Here is a 25,405-nt window from a genome sequence, read left to right on the forward strand (position 1 = left end):
GTTTTTTTTCCTGAGAGGGGCAGCCATCCAACTCAGACATGGGTATTTGAGCAGCTCCTGAGTGGGAATGAAAGATGGTGCTCCAGGCCCCTGTGTGTGTGAGTGGGTCTTTGTGCACTGGTGTGCCCCCAACTGTTTAAAAGAGATATATTTGTACCTTGTAAGCAAAACTCTCCTTATCGATTAATTGAACTGGCAGTGTGACTTATTGCCATAGAGGCACTAAGGACAGGAAGGGTAGAACATAATTTTTAGATTGGCTATAATTCAGAGATATTGCTTATGCTACTATGTCTTGACAAGATATTAAAAAAAAAAAAATTGCTCTAAGCTGAGGTGCCAGCTATGGAGATAAATGTGTGATCATATAATTGCTGTTAGAAATACTGAGAAAAATATTCCAAACCCTCAAGGCTGGACTGAGTATGTGTGCCCTGGCTCCAGGAGGGTGGTGGCTATGCAGAGCCTACAGGTATTTATTTGGGGGGTGGGGAGGGGCTGTTACTCCAAGGGAGAGGACAGCCCTTAGTGCTGAGCAAGGGACCAGTGAGGGGCTTGGGGCACTGGTGAGTCCTGGCCGAAGCACAGCTGTTTCTGTCCAGATCATGCACTGGATTTCCCTTTGGGAGTGATGGCTAATCAAAGTCACTCACTGTTTGGATGACAGCTGTGAAGGTAAAGGTGTTTGGTTCTGAGAGTCCACTTCTCTGGGCCTCTCCACTGACAGACGGTGAAAGAGCCTTGGGAGTCCTGGAGTCTGATAGCTGTGGAGGGTGGGAGCCCTGCGGGACACAGCCATGGAAATTCTCTCCCAGCCCCTAATTAGTCAGGAGAGTAGGCTGCCTGCCATGCTTGTGTGGCCTTTTAAGCAGCAGTTAGAGAAAATATCCCAGGCTTCTAGAGGACAAAAGAGGGAAAGGACTCTTTTGGAGACTTATGTGAAGTCAATCCCTAATGGGATCAGACATCCCTGGGCAAGTCCAAAGCCTTCTGTAGCTTTGAGCTCCATGGCAGTGTAACAAGAAACTTTTCCACTTCACAGCGAAGCTTCCTTCCAAGCAAGGAGAAACATGGAGGGTGACATCCTCATTCACTGAGGTGTGCTCTTCCACTTTTGCCTCTGCAGTTCTGGCCCCAGGTTTCCGTGGCAGCAGTGACATACAAAAAGAGCATAGTGGCTAAGACAGAAATGTGCCTGCAGCTTTGCCTGTCCTTGCCTTTGTAAAATCAATTTGGAGACTTCCAGTAGAGTATGTTGCATCCACAAAACCTGGCCTGAATGCTTGAATCATTATCAGTACAGACATTTAGCAATGAAGATAAAACATTATTTGTACTTGCAAAAGTAGTTACTGGCTGCATGTAGAGTTAGTATGTCTAATAAGTAACCACTGGTGGTTTGTGGAGGACAAGGCAGTTGATTTGGGCTTCAGTGCAAGGTGCTGGATATGTCTTTATATGACACCAGGAGAGGGTTAATGACTTGATGTGTAACTGGTCATGACACCTCTTAGGAGAGGTATCTCATGTTGAGCTGCTGATACACATCAGGTAGAGGTTGAGAGATGCCAGACAGTGACAGAGGACCAAAAGAATGAGGGTAAAAGAGGAAGAAAAGTTCTGAGGGACAGAAGGAGAAAATGGAGAATGGAGGATTTGATTTACTGAATGGCAGCAGCACTTACCTCAGAGGTAGGATTAAGAACAAGAGCAGTGGGAACTGAGGAGGAAGAGAAGAGATTCACAATGAATCTGGTGCTACTGAGAGCACATGGGATGTAGAGGGGGCTAAGCATGTTTGTGTGTAGAAGACATGGCACAAATCAGATGGAGTCTCATCTTTGATGGGGATGGGAAGCTTTTGACACCGAGACAACTAAGAGTGGCTGTCAGCACATTCAGATGAAAAGTGTCAGGTAAGAAATGTGTCCATGTTTGAACTTCTTCACCAATTCCTAGCAGGCAGCTATCCACTCTGGGCTAAATTGTTGGCAGTCTAGTCACAGAGGCCATGGAATAGGTGGATAGATGGGTTACAAATGTCCCTCCTGCTTAGGGGAGCACAGTGTAGTGAAACCAGTGCAACCTATGCTCTGTTGTAACTAAACAAAGAATGCTGTCTGTCCAGCAGCTTTCTGGAAGAAAAGATGACATCTTTGGTGAGATCTTGTGGGAGTTATTAAATTTCCTGTCTTTTTTGTTAAATCTGTTTGAAGGCGTGCTCTTCCAGGCTCTGCAGGTTGTGTGAATGGCCTAAAGCAGAGAAGTACCTGGAGATGGAGCAAGCTCCAGAGCCCACATTTGCCACTGGTTAGGAAAAGGGCTGCACTGACATCTGTCTGTGGTGTTTTTGTCAAAACTCCTGCCCAAATGTGCATTGGTGATCACAGGCTGGCAGGCTTACTTACACTGTTGGACTGCAGTTTGGAGCAGATATCTGCATCAAAGAAGGCATCTATTTCCTTGTATGTTGCATAGGTATGAAAAGAGATATTAAAAGGTGTCATAATAACAGCATTGCAATGGAAATGCTCTACTACTATGTTTAAAAGAGAAAGGCCATGTTATTAACAGGAAAAGTTAGACTGGATGAAGCTATATGGCTTTAGTACACTGCCCTGCGATACCTCTGCATCTGAACCAGGCACACATCCAGATTTCCAGCCAAGAAAATAGTGGCTATTTAAACAGCAGCAAATTATTCTTGAGAATTAAAGATGCTTCATATTTTCTATGTGTTTATTGTAATGCAAAATGATGTTATTAGTTTAGCTGGTAGAAATTTTCTATGCGGAACATTAATCTGAAAAACAAGGCTCTGAAGAAGTTGACTCAGGTTGTATGAAGACAAATTATTATTTTTTGAACAAAATTATATTTTAAGGAAACAGGAAATATTTATTTTTAGAAATGTCATATTTGTGTGAAAAATATTACTAGTTTTCCAGGCAGACATCTTACAGTGTCTACAGTCTATAAACTGATGATTTATTTTGTCTAACTGGAGATAAGGAGCATTTAATGAGGGGTGGATTTGGTCCCAAAAGAGGCTGGCTGGTTACTAATATTTTTACACCCTTACACACCTTATGTTTTTTGAGACATTATTTCTGTAAAATAAATTGAAAATGCAATTATGCCCCCTTCACACAGCTTGCCAACAAAACCTTTTTAGGGCTAGTTAGAACTGCCTGATTTCTGAGGTAAATATGGTTTATGCTCAGATTAATTCCGTATATATGGTGTACTCTCAGAAGTTATCTCTCACTGCTGGGAGTCTGGCCACCCTGGCCCTGTGTCTGCTGGGACTGGAAGGAGAATAAGGGTTTAGGCTTCTCCACCAAGAAAGAGATTTTTCTGTGTCTGTGTTGTCTCATAAGCCTTAACTTGCCGTTATGGAATTTGTTTGGTCACCTACATGTTTATTCATAAATTGGAGTAAGAAATTAAAATGGTCTATTCCCTTTTTTATAAGGCAGCATCTAATTAATTCTGCTCATATGCAAGAAAATGATTGTTTCTCAGGGTAACTGAAGCCTATTACTCAAAATTAACACCAACTATATACAATTGAAAAAATGAAAGATTTTTGGATATATATTTTATTTGACAGTGGTTTAGAATATCATACAGTAAACAAGATTTCTGTAAAAGTTAATTTATCCATAGTGGTGCGTTTCATAAAAATAGTTGCTCACTTACAGCCTTTCTGTGACTATTAATACATGGAATTATATTTATAGAGATAGAGCTGTACAAGGTAAATTCACAGCTAACACTACACAGAAATATTATTTGGAATGGGGTTTAGATGATGTGCTGTCTTCACAGGTTATCGATTACAGCCGCATAAAGCAATTACTGCACAAGGAGTAGCTGTGAACTGTGCAAATTAGAGTTTATGCAAGCATAATCTCAACTGTTTTTCAGGTTTCATTGTTTGCTTTCTTTATACATAAAAATAAGATACTGGGACGTGCATCTACACTACAGAAGCATTGTCCAAAATCAGATTCAATAAATTAATGGCAAATTATATTGGATTCTAGTTCAGGGGATAAAGATTTTTTTTTTCCATTAAATAAGAGTTTTATAAACAGCTACATGGACTTGTGCTTTTTTAGAAATTATAAATGGATTTTTCTTTCTAAAAAAAAAAAATGTTTGAAAGCTGCAAAATCCTTGACTTGAGGCTTTTCAAATAATTGGACAGGAAGAAACATGTCTATAAATTTTGCAGTCCAGTGCAATGTTTGAGACATACAGTAATGTGCTAATTTCTTGGAACAAAGCCAATCTCAATCTAATTTTTCAGCAGAGCATATGAGGAACTAAGATTGCTAGTGAACAGTAATTTTTAAATACGAATTTTTGACAGTACTTAGCTTTATGGATTTTTTTTTAAATTACCAATGTATTATTGCCCAGGATTTTGTTTTAATTTTGACAGACGAATAAGCATATGCACACTAACACAGACACACACACATCTTTTTGAAACAAGATAATGACTGATTGACTGAACTCGGAGTTATTTCCTGTGAAGGCAGACTGGAATGTTTACCTGGCACTTAAGGCTTGAAATTCAAAACAGACAAGCAAGAAAGATAAAAACAAAAAGAAAAAAAAATGGAGATAGGGAAAAAATGGTAAAATGGAAACAATTTTAAAAATTGAAAGATGTTGAATTTACTGAATGAGGACACTGACAACTGTATTTCAGAAACCAGTCTAATTATTGTTGACGTGTGCCTGAAAGGCACCTGCTCTGCCAAACTGAGGGGATGAGACGTGAGAGTGTCCTAAGTAAATGCAGATGGGTATGAAACATAGCACTGTTGATAAGTGACGCTATCATCTTCTGCAGGAAGGAAAGGCCTTTCCTTAAGGAAACTGCAGCTTTTTCTCTGTAGCACTCTTCCCTTCATTGCAAGGGCCTTGCAGATGTCTGGGGTTTGAGCCTGACCAATTGGTTTGTGTGCTACCTCGCAGGACTTGGGGAACCTGTAATAAATCACTTTTGAGAATAATTTGCAAATACAACTCCACCCTAACTCCTTTCCAATGTACAGAAACATGGTTTGTTCATAAAAATGGCAGTAGAAATGGTATCACAGAAACTAATCCACTGGATTCCCCACTCCTCCCGTAGCGCCCAGCGAACTATGCTACAGGGTACCACGTGGACTATCCCAAAGCATTAACAGTGGAGACGTGTCATGGGTGTACAGTTCTGAACGATGCTTTAAAGAAACCCTTTAACCCCTGTCTAGATATGTCGAGAACAACTTATTTACAACATTTTAGCTCCATGAAAAGATCCTCTCTCGGTTTCAGCTTGCTCCGTGCAGTTTTATTTAAGGCGATGTTCCAGTTTGTGATTGCTCTAACTTGTTCCAGTTTCTTGATATAAAGTCTGAATGAAATCCAAGTCCTTCATGCAGTGGGAAAAAAATGCTAAAGCTACACTGCACTATCCTTCTCTGATGTACTGTCCTTCATATTGTTTTGGTTTCTTCCATAGCTGCCAAAGTCCCTAAAATGGAACTGGGACTTTAGGGTCGATTTTAAATCTCTGTGTTGACTATATGCTTTTGAACTTATTAGATACTGTGCACATTGTCATGGAATTACACACTAATGTTTTCATTCCTCAATGCTTTGTGTATATGTGTGATAGTTAAAATAAATTAAAACAAACCAATGTGAGACAAAAACTGAGAAGAATGTTCTGCATCAGTTTGAGACAGTTAGAGGGCAACAGTCCCTTGCTTATCTGCTCATGGCAGAAGTACCAGACTTCAGGACGCTAGGTAGCTTATCTGAGCCAGGGATTTTCCACGGCCCTGGAGAGACCGTTGCCTTTCGAACTGTGGTGTTGGTGCTGCGAGTGCTAATGGAGTGGAGATGTCCCTTCCTGGGGAACTCGCTGGGTTTCCCATCAGGGTCCCTCTGGCTGTGGTCCATATCACTTCCAGGCGAGCTGCAGTGGTTGCTACTGTATGTCTTGGTAGCTCCTGTATCGATCTTGACACGGTCAGGTGCTGCAGCTGCCTTCTTCTCACTGGTGTTTGTGGATCTGTGATCTTCTTTTTTGCTAAGAGATCCTCCTCTCTTGCTTTCTGGCTTCCTCAGCCTCCCAAACTGTTCATCACTGGTTCCAGCACACACGTGCTCTCTTGTGCCAGCCTCAATCATAACGCTGTGTCCCACCGCTTTGTTTTCTGAGGTGGGCCTGCCACCATCAGTGGTCTTATTTTTGCCTTCTGAATATCCTTTCCAAGAAGCCTCTTCATGCTTTGACCTGTCTACCTTTTTAGGACTTGCTGACCTTTCTCTTTGTTCTCCTAACCTTTTCTTTTTGTGACCGTTCACCGAAAGCTCCTTTGGTTTCCTTACATCGTGTTCCCTCTTGATATCCCATGTTGGCTCTGGGCTTATCTGGTGAGAAGGGTCAGAGGGTGGGGCTATGTGTGATGAAGATAATGGTGAGATTATGTCGTCGAGGGAAAGAGCTACTTCCGGCAGACCTGGGGAGGTGGCAGAGGGAGCACTCCAGGAGTTTGGTTCGTCTGTTGTAACAACAAAGAGAAGAGAGTTAAGGGCGTATTCAGCAGCACAGGTGTGTACTGCATAGGCACATGTGTTCTGAGCAACACTGACACCCAAACCATGCACCAGCCTTAAACCCCTCTGTTCCAGGTGAGGTGAAACTCCCTCAATTGTGGAGCCAAGAGGGAGAAAAACAAAAATAATCTCTCCACAAAAAACCCCCCAAACAAAAAAACAACCTACAGGAGAAGCAGGAACCACAAAGCTGGTAAGTGCAAATGCTGGAAACCCTGGTCTTTTCTTCATACAGATTCTGCATTCCTCTGCTTATGTTAAATTATTCTTAAAATAATAAAGGCACTTGCTCATGAAATCAAATAGGCTCTTTTGTAGCTGTATAATGGATTTCTTAGCTGGGCAATATCACTGCTGTCTCTGAGGACAAATGAGAAGGACTTTCTGACATCTGTTAAACATGTCCCTACAAGCATATAATAATTGACAAGAATCTGTAGCTCAGATAAGGTCATCATTGAATTCTGTCTCATATTTTTTCTAAACAGGTATAGTATTGCAGTGTTTATGGCACCACAATTCTTACAGGGTACTTACAAAGCTCTGCCTTTATATCACAGTGTCAGCTGCTGAGTCTCCTGGCTGTGCATTTTGAATTTCTCCTGTTTACTTAGCCTCAACACAATATGGTTGGATTGTGCAGATCCTGTTTAATTTAGCTAAATAGGCATCTCCTTTGCTGAATCATGATGATTTTCCTAATCCAAACCAGAATATTCTGAGAAGCCTTTCTCTTGCATATACATCCTCATTTCTTTTGATTAACCTTGTGGCAGACAACAAATCCATCATGATTAATGACAGCATGGCTCCTATTCTTTCCCGTCTACTTAGAGGTTAGAGAAATTACTGAACTTGGCTAATGTCATTCCCTATTTAGCACCATTGCCCGGCTTTGACTGGTATGAGAAATAATCTGTCAGAGATGAAGGACTATCTCAGGAATCCATGGAAATGAGGTAGAACTTGTGGTAAGAGCTGTATATTTTATGGGGGAGAAAATGTAACCTTCTAGCTAAAAAATAAGCGTGGACTTCCTCAGGTCAGGATGAGTATCTCTCAGTGATATCAACTGCCCTTTAAAAAAGTAACATGCATTTTTCTCAGTGCTATGGCTGCTTTCAAATTATCATGGAGATGCACATCCTCTCGAAAAATTGAATAGATTCTACTGCCCAGCCTGGGATCTGCAGCTTGCTTGACTAAAACAGCACTTTTAAGTTAATAGCTGGATTGAGTGATTGCTGTCTTGCAGATAAAAATAGGAGAGACAATAGTGAGGTGGGTGACGTAAAGGGAGGGAGCAGCACAGTTAGCTGAGGAGCTATTTATTTTCCCAGATGGTGTTTGTCATATGCTTTTGCATAATGAGCATATGTGTGGAGAGGATTAGCATTTGAGAGGGGGTAGAAAGTACAAGTTCTGTGTAAGACAAATAAACATTGAGCTGGGAATCTAAATGGGCTAAGGGTCTCAACTGAATTTAAAAAAAAAAGAAATCACACTTTCTTACCCTCCAGTTAAGGGTGAGTAATGTACCATCTGCTCCCAGCTTGGCACTCAAGCAAGAAAAAATAAGAGGAAGACTTGTGCATGGTAGAGTGATCAGCTCCTAGGAGTTTGCCTACAAAAAGCATTGACTTTGATGGGCTTGTTCTTCTGTTCTTCTGCACCACCACCCTGGTACAGGACCACAGCCTGTGCCTGATGAGGGAGGCACAGACACCACCCTGGCTCTGCTTCAGTCTGAAATCCAGGGTATCTCATTTTATTTAACACTTGAGCCAGGGACCATGCATGAGGTCCAAATCAGTAAAACTATCCCAGAACTTGGCATAAAGCTGCCTATGCGCACCAGCGAGGTACCTGAGCCAACTCTGAAGAAGCCAACTTGAGCTTTGGAAAATTAAGTTTATACTTTTCATGGCATTGTCACTCCTCCCCAGGGTAGAGGTGGTGCCAAGGGCTGGACCAGCATATTTGTCTGAACTACAGTCTTCTTTCCTAGTTGTCCATGACATGTTGTTTTTCACTGAGCCTCAGTAAAGAGCAGTGGGCCATTATTCGATCTCATGTTAGGCTCTGAGAGCTACTGATTACAGAAATAGTCTGTGACTTTGGGTAGCATCAGCTGCACACCAGTAAAAACACCAAATGGCCTGGAGCAGCAAGATGCTTTCAGGTAACAAGACTGCCTCTGTGGAAAATGTACCACTATGCTCAAATCAGCTGTTTCTCCTCCAGGAGGACAAACAAGGGGGCCACCATTCAAGGCCAGGGTGGCAAACATCTCTTGTGGCTCCTCTGAGACATGAAGGACAATATGGTACCAGTTATTTGTGGGATGCTCAGGAGAGGAGACCTAGGGGTTAGTGGCCTGCTGCTTTATTCCCTGGAGATGACAGAATTTCTTCTACTTTCTTTTGTAAAGGGGATGAAAAAACAACCAAATGCTGTAGTGAGAAATCATAGTGGGTTAGAACGTACTTCAACAACAGTGAATCAGCATATCTTTTACATAGAGTGATATGTAAGTATAGGTGTCTATAAACTGGGACATGCCATATTATATGCATTACTGGATTTTATCTCTCCCCCAGAAAATGCTAAGTAAAAGACAACATGGCCAACTAAGCAAGAAAAGTTATAGCCACAGCTTAAAGGAAGTTTGGCTGTGGGACAACCCCAGGTGGGTCACTGGCTGCACTATGTTCAAAATACTTGCTGGGAAGACGCCTATATATAGGTTGTATTTCCAGTGGTTGTGGAACAATGTTGCCATGGAATAAAACTATCATTTATATTCTGTGGCAATATATCACTTGCAAGTAAGAATAAAATTACTTTCTTTAAGGTTGAAGTACCATCAGTCTGAGACAGCCAATCCCAGCCTAACCTGCTTTTCTTTCAAATGAAATGACATTATACAGAAAGTCAGCCTCAGTCTTCGTAGATGTTAATGTCAACAAGCCATTGTTGCAATATTTCACTGGCTAGTGAGGAGAATACTCATGTGAGGGCATTGTAGCCAACCTCCCTCTGAAGTTTGAATACTATGGAAAAATATAAGCATTACTAGAGTAGAGCAAAGTGCAGGAATATAAATAATTTGTTGCTCAAAAGAAAAACCCTTAAAAAAGCCATGTTCAAACCATAAGGGTTCATTTGGACTTGTTCAACCACCACTAAAGTGATTGCTTCTCCATAACAAATGTAAACAGGAGAAAAATGTAAAATTTTATCCTGCAGAGCAGTTAAACTAGTAATTTATTTTCATACTTATACTCAGTTTCTAGCTGCATTTTGGAGAGAGTTATTATTATTTCTGAGTATTTTTTATTCTGTTGGTCTAAGGCTTTTTATAAAACCTTTGTGTTAATTGGGAACATAACCTACTTCTACTGTCTGTTATTCCATTGTATCTCAAAGCATTTTGTAAAGCTACTAAACCAGAGACAGAGCACTGATTTCACTTTTTTTCTTCCTTCACCTCTGGGAGGAGCTGAAAACAGTACCTGTTTAACAGAGCATGAACTACTAATGCCCAAACAACTTGCAAGCAGATGAAAACGATATTGCATTCAGTTGCAACTGCTGGAGAGATTTAGGGACAACACAGTTTTAAATTTGCTTCTGACTTCGTCACCATTGACAACATCCTTACTGTGAGAGAAATTGTTTTTCAAAAGTATACCTCTCACTGAAGGCTAATAGATGCCTTCCTCCCTTCTTTGAAGGGAGAAAATCTCCCTTGACCTACTAATTTAGACAAGATAAATGAGCTGGGAGCAGCACTGTAATCTGTCACTGTGATGGCATTTAATTTGGTGTAATTTAGTAGGTGTTTACTGGGTGGCTTTTAGTTTCCACAAGCTACTGTAACACAAGTTGGTGGCACTTCTCCATGGGATGTGTAAGAATGACTCACCTACGACCCACTTCGTATAACTCTCAGGCAAAGGAGTAAATTTCTAACTAAGAGCCACCACAGACACAAGATCTTGAGGGTGTGGGAGGACAAGTAGGAGATGAACACAGCCATTTTGGGGGAAGAGTGACACGAGGAGAACATCAGGAGCAGAAGTTTTCTGTCTGAAGGTTTTTTTGTTTGAGGTAGAGCTGCCACATATATGAATTGTTTTGCTCTGTCAGCTCTCACACATTCAATGGAGTGGAAATGAGGGTACTACTTTCATGTGTCCATTTGCTACTGTCTTTAACTGTTCTGCCTGGACCCACTGCTTGCTGATGACTGAACCACGAGAAAAAGAACCCTGGCTTTACTCCTAATAGCAAGGAGAGCTCTGTCCATGGACCTCTGATTTGTGGCTAGGTTCTACCTTAGCATCACAATATTTTAGATAATTGTTTAGTAATTTATCAAGGACATGTGATTTTTCATCAGATATAATTATCCATAAACTACTAATATTAATTTATTGAATATTTAGTAGTAAGAGTAGAAATTACATCACATTTTATTACTTACATACAATAAAATCTCAAAGCCTTTTTAATTTTCAAATTATATGAATAATGTACAAGATATTAAAGCTTTGAACACTTTCATTAGTCTGAATGAAGTGTTTTCTGAAATGTCTAAGCAGCTGTTCTCATATCTTCCCAGAATTCTTTTCCTAGGGAATCAAAGAGGTTTTGACTGAATAAAAATATGGTGCTTTATTTTTTCCCCCCATTTTTTGTCTGAAATTATGTATTGCCAGGAGGTGGCAAGCAGTTCTTACAGATGCTGCTAATAACAAAAATGGGACAAATTGTCCCCTGGTGAGTATCCACTAATGTTGGCAGTGCTACACCAGGAATGCATTTGGGTCTTTCTCATTATAGCTTGACATGTCTTTGATGTTCCTGATTGCACTGGTCTCCTGCAGCTTTTCTTTAACACTCTCTAAGGGGGAATATTTCAGAATATAGAAAGAATCTTTCATCTTTTATCCTGAAACTTCCACAAACATACAGCACCTTTGTCTCCTGAAATGATTCTCTGAAGATTTCATGGTTAGAAAAGCTCTTTCTGTTCAGCTTTCAGCCTTATGGAAATGTGACATGAGATGCCACCCTTTCCCCCAGCCTCTCCCAGAAAGTGAATGGGAATGGGCTCTGCCCCCAGCTTACAGCCTGCCTGTTCTTTTAGCTATAAACTGCAATTCTTGTTAATTATTCAATATGCTATGCAAATGTTTTCTCACAAATTACACTTTTCTTGGCTTAAAATTACACTCTGTTTGTCTCCCCTTCCACTGAATGTACCCACATTCAGATCCCTGAACACCAGTAGCCCTGGAAGCAAACGCCAACAGATTTAGGTGCCTTCTGCTGTGATATGGTACTTTCTTTGGTCAATCACTGTGGGCACATCCAGGTGGGATAGCCTTTCCATCATTAGTACTGCTCTTATGCTTTACAAAGGTATGATGGCAGTGTGCTATGGGTGCAAAATGTTCATTCTATGTATAGAAATTAGATACCTGCCATAGACATTAATAAAAATAAATCCAGCTTATACTTGGTTATTTTAGTACATGAACTACTTCTCCTTGCTCACACATGCAGTTGAGTGATCAGCTTAGTATTTTGAAGTCTTGTTTCAAGAAAACCTAATCTCATTCTTTGCTATATTAATTAGCCACATTTGTTACACCACTTGCCTGTTTGTACTTAACAATGTCATGGTGACTGAATATTTAGAGTACCTTTTAAATATAACTTAAAATGTAGCTTTGCTCAAGAGTGGAATCCTACGTTACAGTAATTTGGTTTTTTGGCTTCACGCATTTGTTTTTCCAAAGTTGGAGGACGGTTGCTCAGGGTAATCAGAGATTACAAGTCACGAAAGATTACAGGAAAACAAATATGCATCTGTGTCCTGATATCTTTCATTTATAAATTTTGTGCTCGGCATTTTCAAAAGAGCAGAATGATTCATTAAGAAAGACTGATACTTGGGGTATGAAACAATGCCGGACTGCCAGACCTAGGCTTTCTGTCCCCAAAATCATTCTGCGTTTTTGTTTTTGTCACTGGTCTAATACTGCAAAAGGTGGCCACCATTACTATTACATGAAACTATTGGTGGCATGGCTTCTGCAGATGTTCACAAGAACTGAAAAGATATGAATGTAAGTGTAGTGTAAGTGGTATCTCCTCTGTAAACTTGAAATGTTTAATTTTACATCCAGAAAATTCAGCCACTGACCTATTCCAACACTGGAAAGCACAGCTGCACATCCTGCTTGGCTCAGTTCGTAGTGCCACTGATACCCAGATGCCCTACTTCTTTCATGTTCCTGGTCATTACTGAAGAGCAACAATTTAGTTCCTTTGGGTTCATTATATCCATCTTCCATTGTATACTTTACCTAGGTATTAAATGGAAGATGCCCTAAATATTTTTGCAGCAGATATGGTGTTCATAAGGTTCTTGCAAGGGCCATCTAATGAGACTTTGAATGATCTCATCTCAGGTAAAATTCACTTTCATCATCTTTTCTGTGCTCTGCTCAGAGGTTTCTTAGAGAAGTGCTTTCATGTTCAGAGATCTAATTTTAGAATTATTGCAGCACTTCAGAAAGAGCAGATTGTTAGTTATGCTTGGAAGATTTTCTGTACGAAAATCTACAGAAGCTCAGGAGACGATATTATTTGGTTTTGGAGCTAAGGGAACAGAGAGAAAGGGAAAATTCAAACTTGGGGCAGAGAGGACAAAACTGTATATTGCAAGGAAAAAAAGTTTAAAAATCCTTTAGAAAAATGCTGTATGTTTTCTTGAAACAAGAAAGCCACACACATTGATTTGTGTTTGCTTTAATCTGTAGCAAGCACTATGGATGAAAGCACTTTTCAATTTTTTATGTGATGTAGTCTTTAAATATGGTTAACAAAGAAACATAGGAAGCAACTGATCTGACTTAGAGGGCTTCTATTATTATTCTGCACTGGTTTTGATCCTACATTATAATACCCAGGGCATCATCAGTAAATCCCTTTCCCTGAGTTAGTTCTTTAATTATGGCACTGCTTCACCAGTATTTTACTGTCCTTACCACTTGAGATAATAATTTAATTGCCTCACAGAGTCAGAGAGAGAGGTGTCTCAAAAGACCTCTGGAAATAGATGTCTGCTCTTCTGTTGAAAAGTGATACTAATGTTGGGGAGTTCCTTATGGGAAACCCCTTGGAGGCTATGGGTCAAAGCTGAGTGGATGAACACAGAAATCTACACCCATCACCCCACATCAGGTCCTTTTTGGAAAACACAGGCCACTGCAAGTAAGTGGCCTGAGACCTTTCAGGCTGACACAGGAGATAACTAATGAATTCAGAAGCACTCAGACTTCCTGCCGTGGAGAGCAGGTGGATTGGATTGTCATGGATGATCTTGGGGGGCTGCTTTAGCCCTGTCCTGTTTCCTCTGCCATTGACCACCCCTTAAATATAAATCACATCCATAAGCAATTCACTGTAACATTGCCTAAGCTCTGCATAATTTGGTTCTCTCCAATATTTGACACACCTTAAAACAGGGTTGAGACTTTAGCAGTGCCCTTACAATAGCAAGAATAAAAAGGGGTAATTTTTCTATGCAGAAGAAAGCTATCCAAAGCACAGGATAGGAGAGGGGAAAAAATAAGGAGCCCCACCTATAAGCAGGTTTTATTTCAGAAACAGGTAAATTAATATAGTAAATCAGTTTACTAATTTACTGTAATAGTCTTCAGGCTGTGAATCTTAAGGCCAGATGATTATGAGTACAGAGTTTACCTCTCTTTCCAAGACCAGTTTAGTTTATTCCATAGATATGACTCTAGTAAACAGTCCTATCAACTAAATATTGAAATCATTGTGATCACTAATCTGAGTGAACTTGGTGTGAGAGACTGAAATGTTAACAGTTAATGACTCAAACAATTGTTCATTTGCAAAAGCAGCAGGTGCTTTGCTGAGGATGTGCAAGATCACAGCCCAGAAGCACAGCAGGTGTACATGAACCTTTGTTTAGGGACAAGCTGGGTTTTGAGCCAGATAAGAGGCTGATAAGAAGCAGATCCTGTGAGGTGGGATAATACTTCTTATCATGCCAATGTCCTCCCTTACACAACTGGCTCAGTTGTAAAACCCCTTTGGGGAACATATCAGGACATTCATGTTATTCATCCCTTCTGATGGGGCATAACTGGCTCAACTACAATGATGTGAGAGGCAGCTGTCATGTCTTAGAAGGTGTCATTCAACCTTCCTTCCTTCCTTCCTTCCTTCCTTCCTTCCTTCCTTCCTTCCTTCCTTCCTTCCTTCCATGTTTTCTTAACATATTTTTATGTAATATTTTATGTAATATTTTTATGCTTTTATGTTGTTATATTACTATAGGTAAACCAAAATCGCTACATACCTGCTTTCCATTTCAACCAAACTGTTCTAAAATAAACCCTGTATATATATTTATAAACATCAATCATTCAGTGTTGCTTCACTCCAATTCCCCCCCAAGGGCTGTATTAACAAGAACTGCAGTTACCCTTGCCTTCAGGGACAGGTTGTAACCCTTGGTAAATTAGACTTTTCCTTGAATCAGCTTAATCCATCTGCATAAATGTTGCAGGATTACTGATACTGGAAGAGCTGAAGAGTTGCAGCTTGCATGGGGCTTTTATCCTCCACAGGAAGCTCCTCACTGCTATGTCAATGTTAAGTCTGTGGACAGCTTAAGTACCAGTCTGGAGTGATGCTGCTCTAACCACACATTATCATTCACTTGGTCCTTCAGGTGGTTTGGTGCTATTTTTGACGTGCTGAGCATCTCACATATTTATCAGATCAGAGCTACTCAGGCAATATTCATCCTGTCAATAAAGAAGGTTTTATTTTTTCCTGTGTGGTCAGGCAGCAGAGTAGAACTGGAGCAACCTCAGCAGTTCTCCTCCAGAGCCACGCTGGAGCTGGAAAAACTACACTGGAAGTTACTGTATAATTAAAAAAGATAATGACTTTCAAATTAGTTTTTATTAATAGAATTAAGCCACATTAAATCATAAAAGGTGTTCATAAATATGTTAATAAAATGTGTGGTATTAATGAAAAACATTCTGCAAAGACTGAATAATTTAAGAGTTGGATATTACACACTTAATTAAAGTTAAATATTAAAATTATTAATTACCACAGCAAAAATGGGCGTTAACAGTAGGCACCACATTCTGTCAGGTCAATAAATAGCTGTCATTAATAAAAGTGTGTAGATAATAAATAAAATTTACTTAATATGGGAGGGATTCAGAGCATTCTGACTCTGTATGAAATGCCTCTAGAAAGATGTTTCTGGTAGGCACTGAGGTTCTCACTTTATGAGTGAGAGCAGGATCTTAAGCAAAATACATAACTTGGTTTGAACTCAGTCACAAAGCTCATGAATAAGTAGTCCTGTTCTGCTTAGGGTAGAAGCTGCAGAAGCAGTTTAGTGTCTCTTCAGCAAACTGTTTTCAGACTGGGGGCCTTTAGGCAATGAAGGTGCAGAGCTGACTCTGGGACCACACCTGCTGTTGGGACTGTTGTAGTATCTGATATCTTTGGAATGCTGAGACAAATTTCCCTGAAAACTCTATGATGAGATGGAAGTGCACGAATACACTGTAACATTCAGCTCCTAATAAGTAAACACAAACTACATGTTGTTAGAAAACCCAGATGTTCAAAATTCTGGGTTGCTCAACCACAGTTCAACACTCTTTATGGTCATGTTCATTAAGCATCAGTTGGAGAGTCACAGTTACCTCATATTGTCTAAGTAAAAAAATCCCACATTTCATACATTTCATTTTCTGGTTGTTTCTCACCCCCCCCCGCTAGGAATAACAGGCTCTAAGAAATCTGACAGAAGCCATGACCTCTGCTAACCTTTCCATGTGGCTGGGCCACAAAGCATCAGCCAGGAGTTGCACGATGGGATGGTGGAGTGAGAAGAGAGGCAGGACCAACTGCAAGTCCTTCTGTGAACAAAGCTTGCCTTCACCTTCCCAATGGTTTGAACAACAGTTTTTTGTGTCACTCTCTGTGTGATCATTTAGACTCATCATATTTCCAATGTCAGTGAGAAGAGGTTATGAGAAGCCTTGTTAGATTAATTTAGTCTTGGGCATCATAGAGTCAGGCCACTGGTGAGGCTCTTTGACAGAGTTTGAGTGATACAGGAATATTCCTGTGTGCTTCACGCTGTTCACTTTGGTTACACAGCTCCCTGAGGCAAGGATACCATCACAGATACGTGGGGAAGCTAAGTCTGAGCAAGAACAAGTTGCAGTGATGCAGTCTTGCTATGAACTGGGGACCTGTGGCAAATGAGAGGGACTGAGATAAGCATCAGGAGAGGTCTTTTCTGGGGTACTATGCTGCAATTTTCTGGGGTATTACGCTGTCCAGAAGACTGGACTTGGTCCTATGGCACACTGCAAAGACATGGTAAGTGTTACTGAATTCCTATTTTACCTATTTATCTGGATTACACAAAGAAAGGAAAAACTGATGCTGTGGGACAGAGGGATGGCTGCATTCTATCAGGTTCTGTATTTCAGGCGCTTACCTTCTGGTATTGTCAACTGGATGGAAATACAGGAAGCCATGAAAATAAATGTTAGAAAAAGATTTGTGGGTGGGACTTTCCCCTTCCTCAGGAAGTCTGCTTGCTAGTTTATGTGAACCGAACGAGGGATAATATTTGTTCATCTATTTTATTAATTGTAGTTTAGATGTAATTACCTACACTTTACACCATATTAGTAAATCTACTCCAGAATATTATATTAGAATAATTAAGCTTTAATAATAAGAGAACTTGCTCAACAACCTTATTAATAAATCTTTGTTCAGATGTGGGGGGACACTGCCAATTTTGGTGTGGATTAGCAAAGTTTTCTTTAGTAATAATATTGAGTAGTCAACTAGGAATTTTAATCTTTTAAGTGCTTCTCAAGCATTAAATAATTAATCCCCATAACGCTCCCATGAGATAGGTAAGTAAATATTACTATCCCCATTATACAGATGGGGGAAGCCTGGATTAGGCTATTCAACTAGACTGGCCAGAGCCACTGGGAGTGTAATTGCCAAAGCAATGCTTAGGACTCAGTATTTTTGCATTTAAAAAGTGAGGAAAAGGTATTTCCTTCCTGGAAGCTCGAAGTCACTGCCAAAAAACTGAAAGTGTCATCCCATGTGCCACTCTTTCTTTCAATAGTGATTTCTTCCATTTCTATATCAAGCGATGAAAGGTCTACGTATCTTCTAAAATAGAAATTTGCTGTAAGACAGAAATAACTATATGCACCCACACATACATATACACCCACTGTTATTTAATAGAAGGATGTTCTACTTTTCTGCCAGCTGCTACATATTTATTAAATACTAAAGACATGTTTGTGAAGCAGGTTTCAATATTCAATTTTGCCCTTGAATAGTTTTTACCCATAGCAATAAAATATTCTAGAACCTTTGGGAGCCCATATTCAAATTGCCTGATGGTTTTAGACCAATTTTATTAACCAGTATATTGGTTCATTTAGTTAGTACTTTTTTTTCTTTTTACACACCACGGGTTCCTGAAATTAAGTTGATATTGCTAGAAATAAGAAGGTGGTATTGGAAATGCAGCAGGAATATGAATGAATGTTTGCAGTTCCACCAAGGTGGTCACAGGCAGAAAGGGCACTTTTCCAAAATGACTATTGATTTTTGCACTCACATCAGGTGAATGATATATGGGGTAGTTCAAGTTTCAAATAACACCCAACCTCAGCTCTGGAGATTTATAAAATGAGCATTAAAAATAGGATGAACTGGATTATTTGATCAGTACTCTGAACAGATAAGAGTATCTGCCTTCAAAGTATAGGCCAAGATGATTTAGCCATTTATTAGACAAATGCAAAAGCTTCACACATTCTAATAGAACTAGAAAAATCAGTTTGTAGCAGACTGCAAAATGGAGCTTTCTGAAGGATATAACTATATTCAAACTATAAACCCACAGTATAAGCTCCCAATTTTTAATATATTTTTGCAAATATAAATGCAGTGGTCACTAGTAAGGGCTACCAGACCTATGATGCAAGGAAGCACAGGCATGTATCACTTGGTCTGGATGTACCTTCCAAAATACCTGCCTCTCTCTTGTGCTACATCCAAGTTCAAGTAAGCCTGCTGATCATCTTGCAGAAGTGATTATTTATACAAAAGGGAACAATTCCTTTGGGTGAAATGTGGTCTTACAACAGACTGCACTGTGATGTTATGGTAGGGCCTCTCCTAAGGCATACTGGAATGGTTCTGCATCAGGAAATTTGACTCCTTCCTCAGTGCTCTAATGAATGGTATAACAGCCACATTTTTGGTTGGGATAAGCTCCATCAAAATGGGCTCTTTAGGAAAATCCCCTCCGAACTCTTTCATTAAAAACACCTGAAATGGAAACATTTAATAAAAATTTGACATGACATTGCTTTTTATCAAGCAAGTATCTCAGTTTTGGTGTTGACTGGAACTAAAATGCTTTTGATTTTCTGGATACATTATACTGAGAAAAAGAATTCTGTTTCAACACTTCCTGCCAAATAAATGAGAACCATTCACAGCTGGATGACTCTGCAAAACTAACTTTAGCTATATTTATAGAGTATTTACATTTCTACTTATTTCAGGAAAAATACTTATTTCCTGTGTATGTTTTTCTAGAGGAAGAAAAATAAAGATGATGCCCAGAAAGTTGCGGTTATAAATATGCAGAACTTCTGTTGGAACTGTAGTTCATGGAGCTGGGACTCCTGGGACAACTGGGACTTGTAAAATGGCCCTAATTCCAGCCTGGATTTTAACCTCTCTGAGCTATGTTTAGTGAAGAATAAAACAGAGGTAAGGTGAGAATACAAGGAATGGTGGAAGTAACATTTCTATATGATGCAGGAACTTCGTGGCTGGGAGGTCTCTGATGGTGACATACACACTTGAACTACATGGGAACAATTCCAAACAGCCTCTAGATGTGTCCAGCTTTGCAGCAGCAAAGCATATGGATATGTCTGTGTTCAAAAAAAATCTTATTTCTAGACACAGATCGGAAATGAGCTCTAACTGGAAACACATTGGTTACATTACCTGGACTTGCATGCACAAGACTGATAACTTAAGGCCAGTTTAGTGCCTGGGTGCTGGGGGCAGGAATTCTCTGAGCATCACACTGGAGCAACTGCTTGAAGCTCAAATGCTGGAAGAACACTCTGGGTGTAACTCCCTTTCTATTTCCAATCTGTCTACTTCAATGTGTGAGACTGTATAATTGCAGTAAATGTACTACGTTGTGCAAAGTCAGCAGCAGACAGAGCTGAACGCATCTGGACACTGCTGTGTTTTCTGTGATGACAGCAATCAACAGGAAAATAAAAAATGAGTCTTGCTTTTCCTTTGCTTTCCAGGTATCATATCTAGGCCCTGACTCTGTATTACAAATTAGATGTGTCTGAACAACCTGTGCAGTTGGATCTGATTCTATGAAGAAAATAGCCTGAAATCAAGAGCAAAGTGCTTTGCTTAAATTCAGCATAACCACAGGGTTTGATAAATGAGTACTGCCTTACAGCACATTTCAAAATGTGTTCAATTTTACATCTGTTATTTCTTCAAGGGGCTGCACATAAATATTGTTTGAGAACAGCACCTAACTTCCACCTTCATATTGCTAATATTTTTGCAAGCCAGGTGCCACAAAGAAGAGGAAAATTATGGCTTGAATGCAAAAGTTTAAGATCTTCTACCTGAAAAGTCATATTCAGAAGATAAATTTTTGTCATGAGAAAAAGTGAATATATAGCAGACCAATGCACTAGCAGCAGTGTAACATGCAAAACTCATTATTTAGGATATTAAAAGACATTTGTAGAATGCATAGCTGCTTTGATGTCTTAGATAATCAGTTATGAAAGAAAAGTCGAATACTGTAGAAACAAGTGAGCTAGCATGTAAGAAAAAGTTGAAAAATACTCTATTAACAGTTGTGAGAAACAAAATGTATTAGAAAGATAATATACATGCAGAGTTTACAAACCGTGTCTTTAGGGTGGCCCAATAAGTAGAAATATGGGGACCCATGCTTGTCACTTTTCATGCACATGGAGAGACTGGAAGGTACCATTCCTAAAGGAAGGGGAGGAACAGCCTAGGACCAATCATTAGAATTAACAGAACCAGTGACATACAGACATTTTACTATTGTTAGAGCAGAGAATTCTTAGTAAGTTTAGAACAACTGAGTAAAAAGCTTATATGTAACAGGAAAGAAGTATTTCTGTAAAGCTAAGACAAATAAGCATGCTGTAAGTCTAAATATTAGTGGATTATTGAAACTACAGTACATATATATTCAGGATATAGATTCACCTGGTCTATGGATATGGAGTACATCTTGAGGTGCTTCCTGAAGGAGTCATAACAAAGCAAAAGCAAAGGGCTTAATGCATTTAAGAACTGTGCCAATTTACTTGTATGAAAAATCCTTGTATTGGTATCAACTCTGACATTTTTGGTTTTTTTTTGCTGGGGTGGTGCTGAAGCAGGAGATGAGAGTTTCTTCAAGGCCCCTTAGAAATGACTTACTGCTAAATAACTTGTAGCTTTTATCTCTTAACCATCAATTTGTATATACTGAAACTTTACTCTTCCTCCCTTAAACAGCCCAAACCGAATCTAAACTCTAGTTCTGTAAAACCACCTGAGTGTAATGAACCCATGGTGTGAGCTGTGTATGCAATTTAGCATTGTGCAAAGAAACAGAGATTCCAAAAATACACACTGCAACCCCAGGACATCTTTTAATACAGCAAAACAAAGCAGGGGAGGACAGGGAAAGGGACCATCATTGTATAGATCCATAAAGCACCAACCATCACCACACGATGCAGATTTCTTGTCCTCCAAACCTCAATGATTCCAGTTCCCACAGCTCTGTGTATCTGCTAGTATCACAGTGTGACCTAGAATGCTCAGGGCCAGATCCAGATATCCAAGATAGGGCAACGGAAAAGTTTTCCAAAATCTCTCTGGGCTGGAGTCTCTAAAACTTGTAACTTCCTTCAGGAGTTCTTAAGCAACTTAAAACTAAGTGAAACTTGATAGAAACCTGATATCAAACCTGACAGATGATTTTGTAGTCCTGAAAGCAGGAAGGGAAACAAATTCATTTCTTCTAGATGTTCCTCACAGGTGAAAATCAGTGTTTTTGCTCCCTCTGCACTACCAGACAGAAAGCAACCGGGGCAGGGGGTTATGCCTTGCTGGAGGGATGGAGTCCACCTACAGGTGCTAACCTGCCTCAGCCTTCCTTTACAGCCACCTTTACACCCTGTTATGCCTTCCTTCCTCAGCCTCCTTTACACCCCATTTGTGGTCATTTGATTATATGACTCATTGCTTTCAGAAACTTCTAGGAACTTATATATTTTAATGTACTATGAGTAATAAAATCTCCAGTCAGGAAAGGCCAGGAGCAGTAAGCCGGAAGAAACAATCTGCCAGGACTGCTGATGTGGGAACCTGTTAATCCATTCCTTCTCCTATTTCACATGTTCCCCCTGTTCCCTCCCTAGCCTTGGCCACTCCCTCGGTTTCTCCCTATTTGTTCTGTACCCACCCCCACCCAGGGACCGCCCCTGGGCTCCTGACAAAACCACCCCGCACCCAGACCACGCTGTCTCTCTGCCTCTGAGCATTGCTGGGACAAGATGTGATTAAAGCCATCTCACACCCTCTTGAGAGACCCTTCTCTGCCTCCTTTACCCCCACTGCGTTGTGACGCTGCTGCTGCCGGAGCCAGATCGCGGGGCTGTCCCAAATGGACTCCGGGATGCGACTGATGGCATGGCCCTGGGAAACCCTCACTGAGCTCTCAGGGAGCAGCAGCCTGCTAGCCAGAGTGCAGTGGTTACAACATGCTGGGACTGAAACATCACAGGCTTTCCTAGGGAACTTCCTCCGAAGATATTTAGAGAAAACAGTAGCTATTCCCACAGAAAACTAGTTTTCTGGAGCTGATCAGTCATTAGAGGTAACTTGCTTCTTGCAGAACTCACAGCTGGATAGAGAGACTGATCTGTTAGTTTTACTTCCTCATTAATTTTATCATTTTGAGATTTTGTGAACAGTTTTCCCACATTTTGCCTTTAAGAATGACACTTCATCCCAGTGTTTGGCTATGCAAAGTACATGGCCTTCTCATGGTGTTTAGGTAGCTATGGCTAAGGCCTGAAATACATGAGCATCTGTAATGAGGCTCCCACAGTGTGAAGAGGCAGATTTTTTTTCAGAACTGCTGCACACCCAGTAGCTCCTGCTGAAGTCAGTAACCACTGAGGTAGGTGCATACACAGGAAATTAGGCAGCCACTGCAGGGAAAGTCTTGATCTGTCACTATTCAAATTGTTTTTAATGCTGGGGTGAGAAGTGCTCAGTTCTACAGTGATGATTCTGAGTTTTGTGTCCTGTGATATGTAGGAAACCTCACACTCTCTCCAGCCAGACTTCCCAGTCATTAAGTGCATTTTGGGATCAGGATTCCCAGCAGTACTTCTAGTCTTTCTTGCACATTAATATGATTTCTTACTATGACTTGGTTCTCTGGAGAACACAGCTGGCAGATTATTTCCTATGAAACATGATGCTGATGTTCTTCGGCTTTGGACAAGCTGTGATAATTTACCTCCAGTAGAAGCACAGTTCCTCTGGCTATCCTTATCCTCAGCAAACGTTCTGAGATGCTGGCTGATAAAACACCTGTTTTCTAAGCTTCCTTTGTTGCACCCTGCTGTGAAATCAGCTATAGTTTTGGAGCATTAGTCATACCCGAGCTCCTTTGCTTACATTCTGATGGTACCGGGCCTGCTACAAGGGGATTTCTGCCTCTTAAGTACTCTGGGATCTTTGGCATTTGTTTTCAACCAAAACCAGCAGCTGGAATGGACGTAAATGATGCATTTGCAGCACACCTTATTTCTTATCCTAGGTTTGAGTAGTGCTTCAGCTCAGCCAGAATTTTCCAAGTTCGGAAATGCACAGATTTCCAGGCAGTATAAACTGACATAACTCATTCAGGAGATTTACACCCTCGCAGGAGCTTGTTTTTTGTTTCTTCCCTGAGTGCTTTCTTCTTTTCAATACACACTCTTTTCTTTCACAAATCACTTTCTTATCATTGATGAATTTTCCTCAACACTGCTGTTACTGATGTCAATCACATCATCACTCAAACACTGATATTTCTTGCACTTAAGTACATAGCTCCATATTTTGTACTAACAGAAACACTGCACTGGGGTTTAAAACTCAAGGAAAATCAAGAAGCTGAAGACTCAAGACAATAATGTGATGGTCTTGGCTGGCTGGTTTAGGTAGCTCTAGGTAATTAGTGCTGTGAATCTGAATGTTGCTGCTGTTGGAAAGGTCTTTAATCACAGCATTACTAAAACTGATTTGGGAAGTCCCTGACCATTTCACCTATCAGGGACTGGGAGAATATCCAGGAGAGGACCCTGGTACACTTGTGCTGTTTTCATATTTCTCCCTAGGCTTCTGCTGCACACCATCACTGCAGTCCCAATACCAGCTCTGTCCTCCAGACTTGCATTTATATACACAACTAAGTCTTATTTCCCACTGATGCTCTCCATAGCTGGACCCTGTATAAGAAATATTTATGACATGTACTTGCTAAAACAAAAAGCTGATTAATTCAGTAAAAAGAGCTCCAATTAGTCGTGTTACATCTCAACTGTAAAATTCTGGTTGAAGGAAGAGTGAGCTACTAAATATTGAGTAGTTTATCTGCTGTCCTCAGGACCACTTTGTCCTCAAGCTTACTGTTACAACCTTCTCTGCATTCAGTTTTACATTATTTTGAAAAGATGTTCTGGGAGTCTCTGACAGACATTCTTCGCAGCATGATGACTTAACCTTGAGATCTGGCCTGCTCGAGATGCTGTCTCCCATTTTAATTGGTTCTGTTTGTTAATTTCTGTTTTTAACTTCCTAGGCAGGCTGCTGTTGGAATTTACGTGTACCTTCTGTTTGTTCTTAGACTATTTCTTACACCTTTGGGAAATGACCTAGGGAGGACTTTAATTATCTCAGTTTATTTCAACAGGCATCTTCTTATTTTGCTTCCATTCTGCCTCCGGACTGGATAGAGCTCTAACACTTCTCCGCCTGCATAAAGCACAGATTAAGAACTGCAGATGTGCAGATGTTATCCTTTGCTGTCATGCTTTCTGCAGGTTGTGTGTACATTATGAAGTAACTCCTGAACACTTTTACTCCTTTTTCAGTGCAGTAGGAGAAAGGGATTTTCAAGCACAGCTACTTAGTTCTCCTCCTGTATGGAGCTGTAAGCTGGAGATGTAGCTTGGAAAATGGTCTGATGAAACAGCACTTCTTAGTAGCAACTTTTATTTCTCAGTAATCTGCATTTTTAAACAACTAATGCCAAGTATTCCAAATGCCTTTCCAAATGGTGAGCTTGGGTTTCAACAATGCCGTGAAGTCTCCTTGTTGCTTTCTGTTAACTAAAAGCTGTGTCTGGAATTCTAGTGGTCATCTTCTGTGGAAGGGAAGACTTGTGCACATTTTGGAAGATTTGTTTTCCTAAATCAATGATGATTACACTGAAGTTTTTAGGGGTTTTAGGTTTTTTTTTTTTTTTTTTTTTTTTTTTTTTTTTTTTTTTTTT

General features: G+C 40.2%; 1 protein-coding gene across 11 annotated transcripts in view; it reads right to left on the bottom strand.

The window, feature by feature from the left end:
- Nucleotides 1-3,584: 3,584 nt before the first annotated feature.
- The window catches only part of MAGI2 (membrane associated guanylate kinase, WW and PDZ domain containing 2), a 719,843-nt gene continuing 698,022 nt past the window's right edge, over nt 3,585-25,405 (bottom strand). For 8 of the 11 annotated variants that reach the window (XM_042018455.1, XM_042018451.1, XM_042018449.1 and 5 more), the window contains one exon: nt 3,585-6,572. In XM_042018455.1, coding sequence (XP_041874389.1) covers nt 5,773-6,572 — 800 coding nt within the window. In that variant the 3' untranslated portion in view covers nt 3,585-5,772. Of the gene's footprint in view, nt 6,573-20,737; nt 20,849-25,405 lie in introns of all 11 variants that reach the window. The other 3 variants (XM_042018458.1, XM_042018456.1, XM_042018457.1) reach the window with 2 other exon arrangements.

Source organism: Corvus kubaryi, unplaced genomic scaffold, assembly GCF_017639235.1.
Source record: "Corvus kubaryi isolate FWS band 111438036 unplaced genomic scaffold, C.kubaryi_AGA036_p1.0 137, whole genome shotgun sequence".
In the NCBI taxonomy this organism is placed as follows: domain Eukaryota; kingdom Metazoa; phylum Chordata; class Aves; order Passeriformes; family Corvidae; genus Corvus; species Corvus kubaryi.